Source organism: Mobula hypostoma, chromosome 6, assembly GCF_963921235.1.
Source record: "Mobula hypostoma chromosome 6, sMobHyp1.1, whole genome shotgun sequence".
NCBI classification, from domain to species: Eukaryota; Metazoa; Chordata; class Chondrichthyes; order Myliobatiformes; family Myliobatidae; genus Mobula; species Mobula hypostoma.
This window is the reverse complement of record NC_086102.1, coordinates 79,684,741-79,697,651: the sequence shown is the minus strand read 5'-3', so window position 1 is coordinate 79,697,651 and position 12,911 is coordinate 79,684,741. Positions and strand designations below refer to the sequence as shown.

Below are 12,911 nucleotides of genomic sequence, written 5' to 3'. Positions count from 1 at the left end.
AAGTGACTGATCGGCTCAAAAAGCTTGGCTGGTTTCTGATAGTTAGAAAAACTTGCATCTATGCAAATTCATGTAGTGATTATGATATGTTCTTGTTCTTTCAAAACATCTGTTAAAGTATATATTAACTCTTAAATTAAATCCCTCCTCCAGTTGGGAAGCTTAGGTAGGTAAAGCCCATAACTCTATGGATGTTTGGCAATACTTTAAACAAAAGCCGCCAATGCACCAGACAGTGAATGTTACACCAAGTGTCACTGTCAGCCTTGTCTTATTCTGATGTCTACTCATGTGTATGTTCCAGACCTAGATACCAAGAGTAATTAAGACTGAAAACCTGAGTTCTTCTTCTCACTTCCTTGAGAGCAGATAAATGTAGGCTGATTGTAGCACATTTATTGCTGCAGTACCTGAAACTAGTTAATCTTGTGTAGACTTGTGATCTTGTTAAATAAAGCATTTTGCTGGCCTTTTTGCTTGAGGATCATTATCACAAGTGCTAGAAACAAAACCCAAATGTAATTTTTCAATCACTCACAAGACATTAAAGATCAAAAAGTGATATGCATTGTGTGTCTAACTGATGTACAGAATATATTTAGCTTTTGAATGCACAAAGATAAATATAATGAGTTTTAACTATGGAAAAGTGGTTCTTTTTCTGCCGATCAAATGCAGTCACATTTATTGTCAGGCTCTATGCACACTGTCAAAGCAGCCAGACTTGACTGGCCAAATGTACTGTACTTGGGAAGAATTCACAGGGAAAGATTCACAATTTTTACTAAAAATAAATACAAGACTTAAAAGTGTTGCACAGCTCTAAAATATACAAAGGCTTAGAAATTAATTGTAAACTTTGAAAACATTTTACAAAAAAGCATCTCGGCATTTTAAAAAGTCCATATTTACAAATATTACAAAAAAATTATAAAATGGCTGCAAATCCATAAACCATTCTTGTCTTCCAGGTTGGCCTGGTTCTAGTACCCATACAGTTACACTGTAACCTTCTTTTATATTTTTTTAAATATATACAATAAACCAAAACCTATATTTTGTTAACTCTGCCAACTATGCAGTTAAGATGCATTCATTCAACCTTTGGCAAAACCCTAGGCAATATTCTTTAAGAGACCATATACATTTTTATTTAAACTGTGCAGAACCTTGTAGTTGTCTTATATATGCCAAAATAACAGAAACAAGCCAATAGAAGTTAGGAATCATTGGATACTATTAGAAAGCAGCTGCAGAACTTCAAACACTCACTGTCTTACACTTCAGTGCAAACAATAGAACACAACATATTGGAATGATGTTTCACAAAAGTAATTTATACAATATAATTAGATCACCTTGTTCAAAGATGGCAGTGCTGTCAGAGCATTCAGTAATTGTATGAGTGCTTTAAATAAAAACTAAGCAGTTCCTCTCGCAACTGTGCATCATATATTTTAACTGGTAAGTTGTCCTGAAAGATTTTTCTTCATTTCTAAATATTTTCATGTAACTACCTGTTCCAGGGAAAAGAAAAATATGGCACAAGACTGCTGCTATTGTAGCTGTGTGTGAGTTGATATATAATCTTTTGCTAAAGAACACTGCTTCTTATTGAATGCTTTACACTGCAAATAATTAAAAACCCAAATGCATTGCCTAACTCAGCCACCTACAGTGATACAAAGCTTTCAAATTACACAATAAATTGTGCTCATTCATAAGATGGGAGTTATTGTAAATGTTGAATTTGATATACAGGAATGAATTATTGAAATCACAGAAGCAACCTTAACAACAGGTAAAACACTTTTCCCTCCAAGCTTTCCATGTACTTCAGGTTCATCAGCATCTGATAAAGAACAAAGTTAACATTCGAAGGGAAGTTCTGTAACTTTAACCGGATGATCTCCTTTAAACTGTTAACTAACTTTCTATTAAGTACTGGTTGGTCTTGCTGTGAAATTTCAACACTTTCTGTTCTGTTTCCTGTTCCATCATTGCAGTTTTTCCTGTTATTTCACAGGGTTGTTGCTTTTGCGAACTGGCCAGATAATAATTGCTGTAACTTTTAACAGTTGTTGCCTTCACACTGAAGTTGACCTAGGCTGATGAGCAAACACCCCATAAACAGATCAATGATGCTTTTACTCTATATTACATAGTTCATACAACCAAAGAGACTCATCTCATGGTGCCAAATATACTTAGAATTTTGAAGCATTAGTTTTTATAGCTTTGTCACCAGCTTTTTAATACTGGGATTGTTCCTCAGTCATCAATATAGCCATTCCAGCATCTACCCTGCTCTCCAATTCTTCAGTGTTTATTGTCAAAGTGGGATTACAGTCCTCTTGGCAAAAAGTCTTTACTGAACATCTCTGAATCAATCTGCACTTTAGAAATACCCCATTTTCTTACCCATTCACCTATCATTCATCTCTCACAGTTACTCATCCACCTCATACTTTTTGAATATTACCTTTTTCAATACACATGAATGACTTCTCTGTCTTATCCATTTTTGTAAGTATACACCATCATGAATTCCTTCCCAAAACCTATAAGGGGATCATAATAAGCTAACTCAACAGGAGGAAAACCCGCTGGAGCAGGCTTCAGTTAAAATTGCCCCAATATTTTTACTGCTCTTCTTACCCTTTTTATTAAAAAAAACTTAAAACTACAGAAACCATCTTTGTCTTTTCAGTAAATCCCATTACTAGTATCTGTTAAACATTTATAACTTATGCTTTTTTTGAAATAGTGGTTGAGCATCTTTTAATGGCAGACCTTGTTTAAAAAGGCTTACTGTTTTACTTCTCACATGAGCTCCATATGCCCCACTTAAACCCCAGCTATAACTATGGTTCTGAAAATGCTTATATATTGTTTTAAATTTCGCCATTTTTGCAAGCATGCATTTCTTGGTGTCTATACACAAGTAATTCAACTTTAATCACAAAAATAACCATTTCCTTAGGTTCTTTTTTTATATTTGTACAATATAATGATTTTCAGTAAATTAAAAAAGTAATATTGTTTATGATTAGGTAGTACCATATTAATCCTTTGAGTGTAATCCTATTTTTTCAGTAAACAATAAAGGTTAATTAAAGTTTAGGCTATGATGGAAGACTGTTTGAGCAAATATAGAATATTAAGCTCTTAAAACTAGGCATTTCTATCATATAGACTCTTGTACATGTACTTCCTGATTGGATTTTTGAGAATGTATAAGTTGCTTTTTGAACTAATTATCTCAACAAGAGATCTGGTGATTTTTAGATGCTATAATTTCAAAGGAATGATTCTGAAAAAAAAACCCTGCTGAATTATGAGATGGAGATAAAATGATGTGCGTGTGGTATGTATTTGAGCGAATGTATCTGCTCACGTGCTACCTCATCTATCATTGTCTTACTCTCTGAGGTACAGTACTATTTTGTTCTCAGAAAAACACTGGTATACATCATGAAGAACGTTCATGGCTCAAAGGATTAATACTCTGTAACTGTCAAAAAGTGATGATATTTACATTAGTTTCTAACACATCACAGAATATTTCATTTAGTGCCTAGAAAATCATGTTTGGAATACCTAGAACTGCAATGTCCATTTTTCACAACTATCCTTTCCTTCAGCACCTGTTTTGTCACATCAGGAAAATGACACTCCCTTAATGCCACATGAAAGGGAACACAGTGCATACAGTGTTGCAGAATTCATCTTAAGAGTTTTAAATTGAATATTTACCCAAATTCAGAAAACATAGCCTTTGATTTTCTTTAATTGATGAGTCAAAACTTGTCTTAATTATCTATTCTGGTAATATTTAATCAAAGTTTATGATGATCAAATTACTAGCAGTTGTGGAAAAACAGTGAAGGTATCTATTATTTCAGTAGTTATTTTTTGCTAATAACTTGGGCAGCATTATATATTTTCTTAAATGTTTATGACCTGCTTTGCTTTTGATAAATCTCTCAATCTAAATGTGACTAAACTGAACCGCATGCATGCTCATGTTTGTTTTACCACTGTTGCTGTCCCAGTCATTCTGCACCTGATCATCATGTGGGTGAGCTCCGATCATCGTGTAGACTTCCATCTGAGTTCTCAGCTTCCCCTTCAGAGATGACTTGCATTGGTGCGCTGTGAAGGCGGCTGCGGGCACTGTAGCGACTGCTCCCCGCTGCCGGTGGCGCTCGAGAGCGGCTTGGCCTGGATAATAGTGAGGTGGAGAAACTCCTGGAAGTGATCCCTTCTGTTGTAAACCTCGGAGAGTACGGTGAACTTGGGAACTGCATTTCACATCCTGAAGGAAAATGAGAAGTATCCTCACCATCTTTAGCCTGGTCTAGGGAAACATCTCCAGGGGACTTGGGAGAAACTGGGCTTGCACTTTTCAATATTTCTGTTGCTGACAATCGATAGCTTGAGTCTGACCGGCTGCCTTTTTTAAGCAGCAGTAGTTTGAACTCCTCCTTTGAGGTGTTGGATTTGCGGACACTCCTATAAATAGGGCCAGGCTGCTTTTGGATAGCCGGGGGAGTTCCAGGGGAGCTGGCAGGAGATGATTTTGGTTTGTTTACATTCGGCCCTTCATCAGAATCTTTCCTCCCGAGTAGTTTCCTTTTTGATCTAGAAGGAAGAGCAAAATAAATAACATTTCCTCAAAAGAGTTTTAAGACATTAATTAAAATGGTAGTGTTAATACCAACTCTATTTACATAAATTTTGTGGAACTTTGATTACGTGAAATTCCACCTTTTGTTTTGCAGCTCCAAAGCTCTTTTTCGTAGAGCCATATTCTTAGAATTTAATAAAAAAGTTCAAATAATATAAAAATAGCCACATTATAAAAATGAAAATGGAAACAAGACTTCAGATCCTGGAAATCTGAAATAAAAAGGAAAATGCTGGAAAAATTCACCAGGTCTGGTGACATTTGAGGAAAGAAACCATCAACACTGTGTCTGCAAGAAATTTTAAAAAGTGGGAGAGAGATGCAGGTTAGTTTTCAGTAAGAGAGAGGGATGTGAAAATAAAGGAGGTGTCTGTGATGAGTCAAAATTGCTTAATGGCAGGGGTATTTTTTAAATGTCTGATGATGTTTTTCCTAGTTTCCGTGCAGTGGTCACCAGGAATTCTTCTGAATTTCAGAGAGTATAATCACAGGCGACTCAATCTCTCCTCATAGGTTAACCCCTTCATCTCTGGAATCAACCTGGTTAACCTCCTCTGCACTGCCTCCAAAGCCAGAATATCCTTCCTCAAGTATGGAGACCGGAACTGTACACAGTACTCCAGGTGCGGTCTCACTAGTACCCTGTATAGTTGCAGCATGACCTCCCTGCTCTTGAATTCAATCCCTCTCGCAATGAAGGCCAACATTCCATTTGCCTTCTTAATAACCTGTTGCACCTGCAAGCCAACTTTTTGCAATTCATGAACAAGCACTCCCAAGTCCCTCTGCACAACAGCATCCTGCAATCTTTCACCATTTAAATAATAATCTGCTCTTCTATTATTCCTTCCAAAGTGGATGATCTCACATTTACCAACATTGTTCATCTGCCAGACCTTGGCCCACTCACTTAACCTATCTATATCCCCCTGCAGACTTTCCACATCCTCTGTACAATTTGCTTTTCCACTCAGTGTAGAGTCATCAGCAAAGTTTGCTACGCTACACTCAGTCTCCTCTTCCAAATCATCGATGTAAATGGTAAATAGCTGCAGGCCCAGCACCGACCCCTGCAGCACCCCACTCACCACCGACTGCCAACCGGAGAAACACCCATTTATACCAACTCTCTGCCTTCTATTGGTTAACCAATCCACTATCCATGCCAATACACTTCCTCCGACTCCATGCATCCGTATCTCATTTATAAGTCTCTTGTGCGGCACCTTATCGAATGCCTTCTGGAAATCCAAGTATATAACATCCCCTGTTCCCCTCCATCCACTGCACTCATTATGTCTTCAAAGAACTCCAGTAAGTTTGTCAAACAGGACCTGTCCTTTCTGAAACCATGCTGCGTCTGTCTAAAGGAACCACTTCTTTCTAAATGTTTTGCTATTTCTTCCTTAATGACAGCTTCAAGCATTTTCCCAACTACAGATGTCTGTGCACTACTGCAGAAAGTGATATATGCTCTCCTAAATGTACATAAAAATCCTTCCAAATTGTTCTAAAACCAAGGAATATTCTTCCTGTTATTCTGGCCAATATTTATTCATAATCAAAAAAGATTAGTTGACCATCACCATTTGAAAGATCTTACTGTGAAGAAGTCAACTATTGAGTTTTCTACATTGCATCAAAATTACAGATCAAGAATGCTATATGACATCTTAAGATCAGGATAAGCTGTGTATAAATGCAAACATTTCTTGGTTTCAGTGTAGTGAGGAAGGGACCTAAGTGAAAAGATAAAATAATTCTGAAATACAGAAATAAATTTAAAAGAAAGGGTGCCAATGTTTTTTGTTAATAACACTCAAGGAGCACACTTGAAATTCAATAGATCATGATAATTCATTGTTTTTTGCTGTGTTGATTTAGGAAGTGCCTTGGAACTTCCAAATGCATCAAATATTGCCTGATTGTGGGTAGCTGTTGAGAATAACCTAACGCATACATGCAGCAGGGAAGAGCATTCACAGCACGAAACACCTGCTTGAAATTTCTTAAGATCTCTTTCCAAAATGGGAAGCACCAAAGATATCTACTTATAATGATTTTAATGAGGCATCATATAGATATGAGCTGTTAAACCACAACAGTCATTCTAAAAGTGAAATACTGCCACTTTTACAAGACATGCAACAATCACAGCCAAATTGAAACAGGATCATTTCAAGGGAAAGCAGATTAATTTGCTACTATTGTACTATATTATTGTATTACGTTGTTCAGATGTAATGTCTATATGTGTAGGTAGATATTGTGTAACAATGACAAGGATGGAACCAAATGGTTGGAATTAAAGCAATTATGAATTTTAATTTAGTATGTTCATCATGAAAGAGATTATAGGCATGTATATCCATCAAAATAATTGAATGATCTTCTTCCTAAACCCACTACACAATATTAGGTAAAATAAACAGCACATGTAATCAACAATTATTAAATTTCTAGTATGTTCCAACAGTTTTTAGTCTTCACTAAGAACAGTAGATGAACAGGAAGTGCAATAATATTTGAGAATGAATGTTCATGAGCGCTTCCAAATTGTTGAAATACTGTTGGGCAGTTAATTCAAGATTCAGTCAGATTTTCTTCTTTCTAGCAGGCAGAGTGTTCTCAGTTCTAAGGCACAAAGTCCTATGACACTCAAAGTCTTGCCTCTTTTGTATTGTCCAGGAATTTATGGATTACTTAAACCTAGGAGGTATGAGGAAGTATTCTTCAAATGAAATATTATCACCCTTCCCTGCCTTTAGAAATTATCCTAAAGACCCAATTTCAAGATCAGAGGAATATATTGATGTACTATAAACTTGGCCAGCCTCCTCTTAAATGTTTCCACTTAAATAAGTGCATGCAATGCATATTTTCTAGAGTGGAGGGTACAAATCCCAAAGCCAGAAAATTAGGTATTCCAAGCATAGCTGGATTTCTGTCTCCAGTTTCAGGATCTGACAAAATCATAAATCTTTTTTAGCAGATGCTTTTACATTTAACTAAAATTATTTTCATTTTACAATAGGATCCAATAAAGTATATTTTGTAATATGAAAGAGGGTTCCTCTATCAGTTTTCTGTTTTATAAAATTAGTATTCTGCTGTAAATAACAGATTTGTGATATTAACATCTAGCAATAAAGCAATGGATCATTCAAGCCTTCTGCTTATGGGGCTCTTTGGTCTGATTGTGATCTCAACCTCAACTCCATTTAACCATCTGTGCTCAAAGTTACTGGATATCATTACACAAAAAATACTAACACATTCCATCTTGAAAAATCCAAATGAATCAGCTCCACTAGGCACTGAAGATCAAATTCCAGATTGCCAGTACCATTATATAAAAACAGTGCTTTCTAATTTCTCTCTTGATTTGCTTAGATCCAATATGATTATACAGATCCAAATTTAAGATTGTTTTTCAATTATTTTTGAAAACTTCTTGCAATTCAACCTTCTAAACTCAAAGTTGTATATTAAGTTAATACTGCTTGCACTCCCAGTATTACCATATGATCTCTATCAAATCTGAAACAAGCACTCTATTTGGCCAGTTTAACTTTCCAAAAGCAAAATGCAGCAGTACACTTATACTTTAATTTTCAAACAAATGAGGCATTTCTCCTTCACATAAACAAAAATAAATAAATAATTGAGAGAACCACAGTGACCAGCTAACTGTCCAAAGAGCTCAAAAGGTATTTACTACGTCATTTTAAATTTCTGCAGGTTTTATTTAACCAGACTTCCTTGATTTTCTCATGACCTTTGTTAATCCTTGGAAATCAATAGTAGGGAAACCAGTTTGTTGGATACACTGGCTGTCACTAGATAAGCACTGATCTGATTCCCCTTTGTAGTGTTTTAAGTCCAATTTTTCCAACCATTATATGCATGAATGTTGACAAGACTACTTGTCACTGTTTTCCCTTAATTCTAATTCAAAAATTCATATATTAAATATTTGTGTGCATTGAACTTCTGTCAGCAAATTTTTCTTCCAATTGTCATAATAGTTAAGTCACCACCAGATGGAAGTATGTACCATCAGGCTTAAGACAGCTTCTACCCTGCTGTTATAAGGTCTGTAGTACAATACAATGAACTCTTGACCTCACAATGCACACGCTACACCTTTTCTGTAACTATAACACTTCCTTCTGTGCTCTGTTATTACCTGAATGCTTTACTACTGTATGAACAGTATGCAAGACAAGATTTTCACTGTAACTCAGTACGTGACCATTTCTGCTTCTCATTTTCCCAACTTTTGACTTCCTCAATGTCTAGTTCTATTTATGTATCTGCTCCTTGGTTACTGCATCTGGCCAAATGCATTTTCCACTAGCCTGACCCATTTTTAAGCCATGCTTGATTTGACATATCCTGTAACATGTTGGTTGTACATTTCTCCATTATTTTCTATCTCCAATTTAGCTTTTAATGGTTTTTCCTTGCCTTACCATCTCTGCATCATTTGAGTTTTCCGGTGACCAACACAGCTGTCACATGCTTCAACTCTGCTCTGTTTATCTTGTTTCACTTTTCATACAATTTATTTGTTTCAGTTACCTCTCTCCTCCTGCTTTTTAAAACAAACATGACAAGAATCCTTTCCTCTTTAAATGACTTTTTATTTATTATGCTTTGTCTTCCTCTTCTTAGTTTACATCTTCTGCTTACCAACAGGATAGAAATATGTTGCAGCATGTAAAAATACATTGGGGGCATAAATAATGTGAAATATCAGCAAAGGTAATCATCAATGCAGGACATTTAATGGAAATAATTCTTTCATAATACCAGAACAGCCAGAAGTCGTGGTCCATGTAGGTAGCAATGACGTGGGTAGGATGAGTGATGAGGTTCTGCATAGAGAGTTCAGGCAGTTAGGTGCTAAGTTAAAGAATAGGACCTCCAGGGTTGTGACTACCCGTGCCACGTGCTAGTGAGGTCAGAACTAGGAAGATTATACAGTTTAATATGCGGCTAAGGAATTGGTGGAGGAGGGAGGTAATAAAATTTCTGGATTACTGGGCTCTCTTTCAGGGATGGTAGGACCTGTAGAGAAGGGACGGTTTGCACCTGAACTGGAGGGAGACTAATATTCTAGCGGGAAAGTTTGCTAATGCTGCACGGTGGGGTTTAAACTAGAGTTGCAGGGGGATGGGAACCAGAGTGCTAGAACAGTTAATGGAGAGGTTGTGGAGGTAGATGTTGGTAAGACCTCAGACAAGGTTAGGAATCAAAAGGTTAAGCATGGTGTGACTAATGTCCTGAGCTGCCTATATTTCAATGCAAGAAGTATCGTAGGAAAGGCAGATAATTGTGCTGAAGATGAGGTAGCTGGTTTACAAACAGATGCTATGTGTAGTGAGGAGAGGCTGTTGGTGGGGCAAAATTGCAGTCAACAGGATGAGTTGCAATGTAAAAGGCAGACAAAATAGAAAAGGGTGAATACAGAACTAAAAGTGTTATATTTGAAGTGCGCAGAATACAGAATAAGGTAGATGAACTTGCAGCACAGTTGCAGATTGCCAGGTATGATGTTATAGGCATCACTGAATAATCGCTGAAAGAAGATTATAGCTGGGAACTTAAATGCCCAAGGATACACATTGTATCAAAAGGACACGTAGAAAGGCAGAGGGGGTGGCATTGCTCTGTTGGTAAAAAATGAAAATCAAATCATTAGAAAGAGGTGACATAGGGATGGAAGGTGTTGATTCATTTTGGATAGAACTAAGGAACTGCAAGGGTAAAAAGAACCATATGGGCATTGTAAACAGAGCACTAAACAGCAGTAAGGATGAGGCCTACAAATTACAGCAGGAGAGGGAAAATGCATGCCAAAAGGGCAATGTTACAATAGTCATGGGGGACCAATATGCAGGTAGATTGGGGAAAATCAGGTTGGTGCTGGATTACAGGAGGTGGAATTTCTACAGTGCCTATGCGAGGCCTTTTCAGAGCAGCTTATGGTTGAGCCCACTAGGGGATCTGCAATTCTGGATTGGGTGTTGTCCAATGAACCAGAATTGATTAGAAGGCAAGGTAAAGGAACACTTAGGGGCAAACGATCATAATATGATCAAATTCACCCTGAAATTTGAGAAGGAGAAGCTAAAGTCAGATGTATCAGTATTACAGTGGAGTAAAGGAAATTACAAAGGAATGACAGATGAGCTGGCCAGAATTAGAAACATAGAAACATAAAAAACCTACAGCACAATACAGGCCCTTCGGCCCACAAAGCTGTGCCAAACATGTCCTTACCTTAGAAATCACTTAGGGTTAGCCATAGCCCTCTATTTTCCTAAGCTCCACGTACCCTTTCAGGAGTCTCTTAAAAGACTCTATCGTATCTGCTTCTACCACTGTCACTGGCAGCCCATTCCACGCACTCACCACTCTCTGCGTAAAAAACTTACCCTGACATCCCCTCTCTACCTACTTCCAAGCACCTTAAAACTGTGCCCTCTAATGCTAGCCATTTCAGCCCTGTGAAAAAGCCTCTGACTATCCACACGATCAATGCCTCTCATCATCTTATACACCTCTATCAGGTCACCTTTCATCCTCCGTTGCTCTAAGGAAAAAAGGCAGAGTTCACTCAACCTATTCTCATAAGGCATGCTCCCCAATCCAGGTAACATCCTTGTAAATCTCCTCTGCACCCTTTCTGTGGTTTCTACATCCTTCCTGTAGTGAGGCGACCAGCACTGAGCACAGTACTCCAAGTGGGGTCTGACCAGGGTCCTATAGAGCTGCAACATTACCTCTCAGCTCCTAAACTCAATTCCCACGATTGATGAAGAACAATGCACCGTATGTTTTCTTAACCACAGAGTCGACCTGCGCAGCAGCTTTGCAGGTGTGAAGCGTGTGAAGTACCTAGAGAGAAGGTTTTTAGGAAACTGAAAGCTCTGAAGGTAGAGAAGTCACCTAGATCTGATGGTGTACATGTTAGGGTTCTGAAAGAGGTGGCTGAAGAAATCATGGAGGCATTAGCAATGATTTTTCAAGAATCACTAGATTCTGGGATTGTTCTGGATACAATGGGCCAAATGGCCTAATTCTGCTCCTATATCTTATGGTCTTTTAATTAAGCACTGATCTATTCCACAGTAAAATATATTTTTTGTAGATTAAATTCAGTTTGACACACATCAATGATATTAACCAAACCTGTATCAAGAAACTCAAATATTCATAGATGCTGCCTGACCTGCAGAGTTCTTCCAGCTCCTTATGTGTTGCTCCTCCAAGCAGATGAGAGTCTTGACCTGTAATGTCAACTGTTCCTTTTCCCCTATGTTGTGTGACCTGTTGAGCTCTTCCAGCATTTTTTGTTCTAAATTTCAGTATCTGCAATCTCTTGATTCTCCAACCACATTTTATCCTATTCCTTTCATCTCCTGTACAATATGTATCTTGTTCCCTACTGCAACCACCATGAAACCAGGTAATCTGCTTATTTTTGAGTTATTGACCAATACTTGCAGAAACACAATTATAAAAGATTCTGACCTGTGAATCACAGCAAAAAGATCTTCTGTTGTACGGAGTTTGTTTGGTGATATGAATACGTTATCTTCATTAGCTTGAGGATCTATAGCAGAAGCCAAGTAACTCTCAACCTGTCCCACATCTGTAGAAATGAAAAACAGTAATTTATGATATTTACTTTAGCAGTCTGCATATAATGTCATACATATTTCATTGTGTGCCATTATTTAATATTTTAGTATGGTTAAATAGCCTGCTTTTATAGAAGTTATTAATCTGGTCAAGAAATGGTGAGTAAAAAGAACAACATTTCTAACTAAATTCAATCTGCTTCTACATACATGTAACTAATCACGTACAGCATTGAACTATATTAGTTCACATAAGCAGTACTCCACAATTGTTTATTCAAAACTTATGAGCTTGCCGTAAACTTTTTCACCTTTTCTTTTTAAAGTTTGATTTCCTTTATAAATTTAACATGGGAACAAGCTTCCCAATGAATACATGAAATGCTTATTATTTAGTTTCCAGAAAAATTAGCTTCTATTTAGCATCCTTTCTTAAAAATTTGCCTGAAAAATGTCACATTAAGGACTAAGCATTTTGAGCAGGTCTTATTTTCAAATGATTTCATTGGAAAATTGGTGCAAAATTCACAGAGATCACTATAAGTTTTTCATTTTTGTTATATAGCAAT

The 12,911-nt window shown here is 37.0% G+C and overlaps 1 protein-coding gene across 7 annotated transcripts in view; it reads right to left on the bottom strand.

Moving 5' to 3' along the window:
- Positions 1-618: 618 nt before the first annotated feature.
- The window catches only part of LOC134348131 (actin remodeling regulator NHS-like), a 469,821-nt gene continuing 457,528 nt past the window's right edge, over positions 619-12,911 (bottom strand). For all 7 annotated transcript variants that reach the window (XM_063051051.1, XM_063051052.1, XM_063051053.1 and 4 more), the window contains 2 exons: positions 12,233-12,353; positions 619-4,644 (listed from right to left, as the gene is read on the bottom strand). In XM_063051051.1, coding sequence (XP_062907121.1) covers positions 4,074-4,644; positions 12,233-12,353 — 692 coding nt within the window. In that variant the 3' untranslated portion in view covers positions 619-4,073. The remainder of the gene's footprint in view (positions 4,645-12,232; positions 12,354-12,911) is intronic.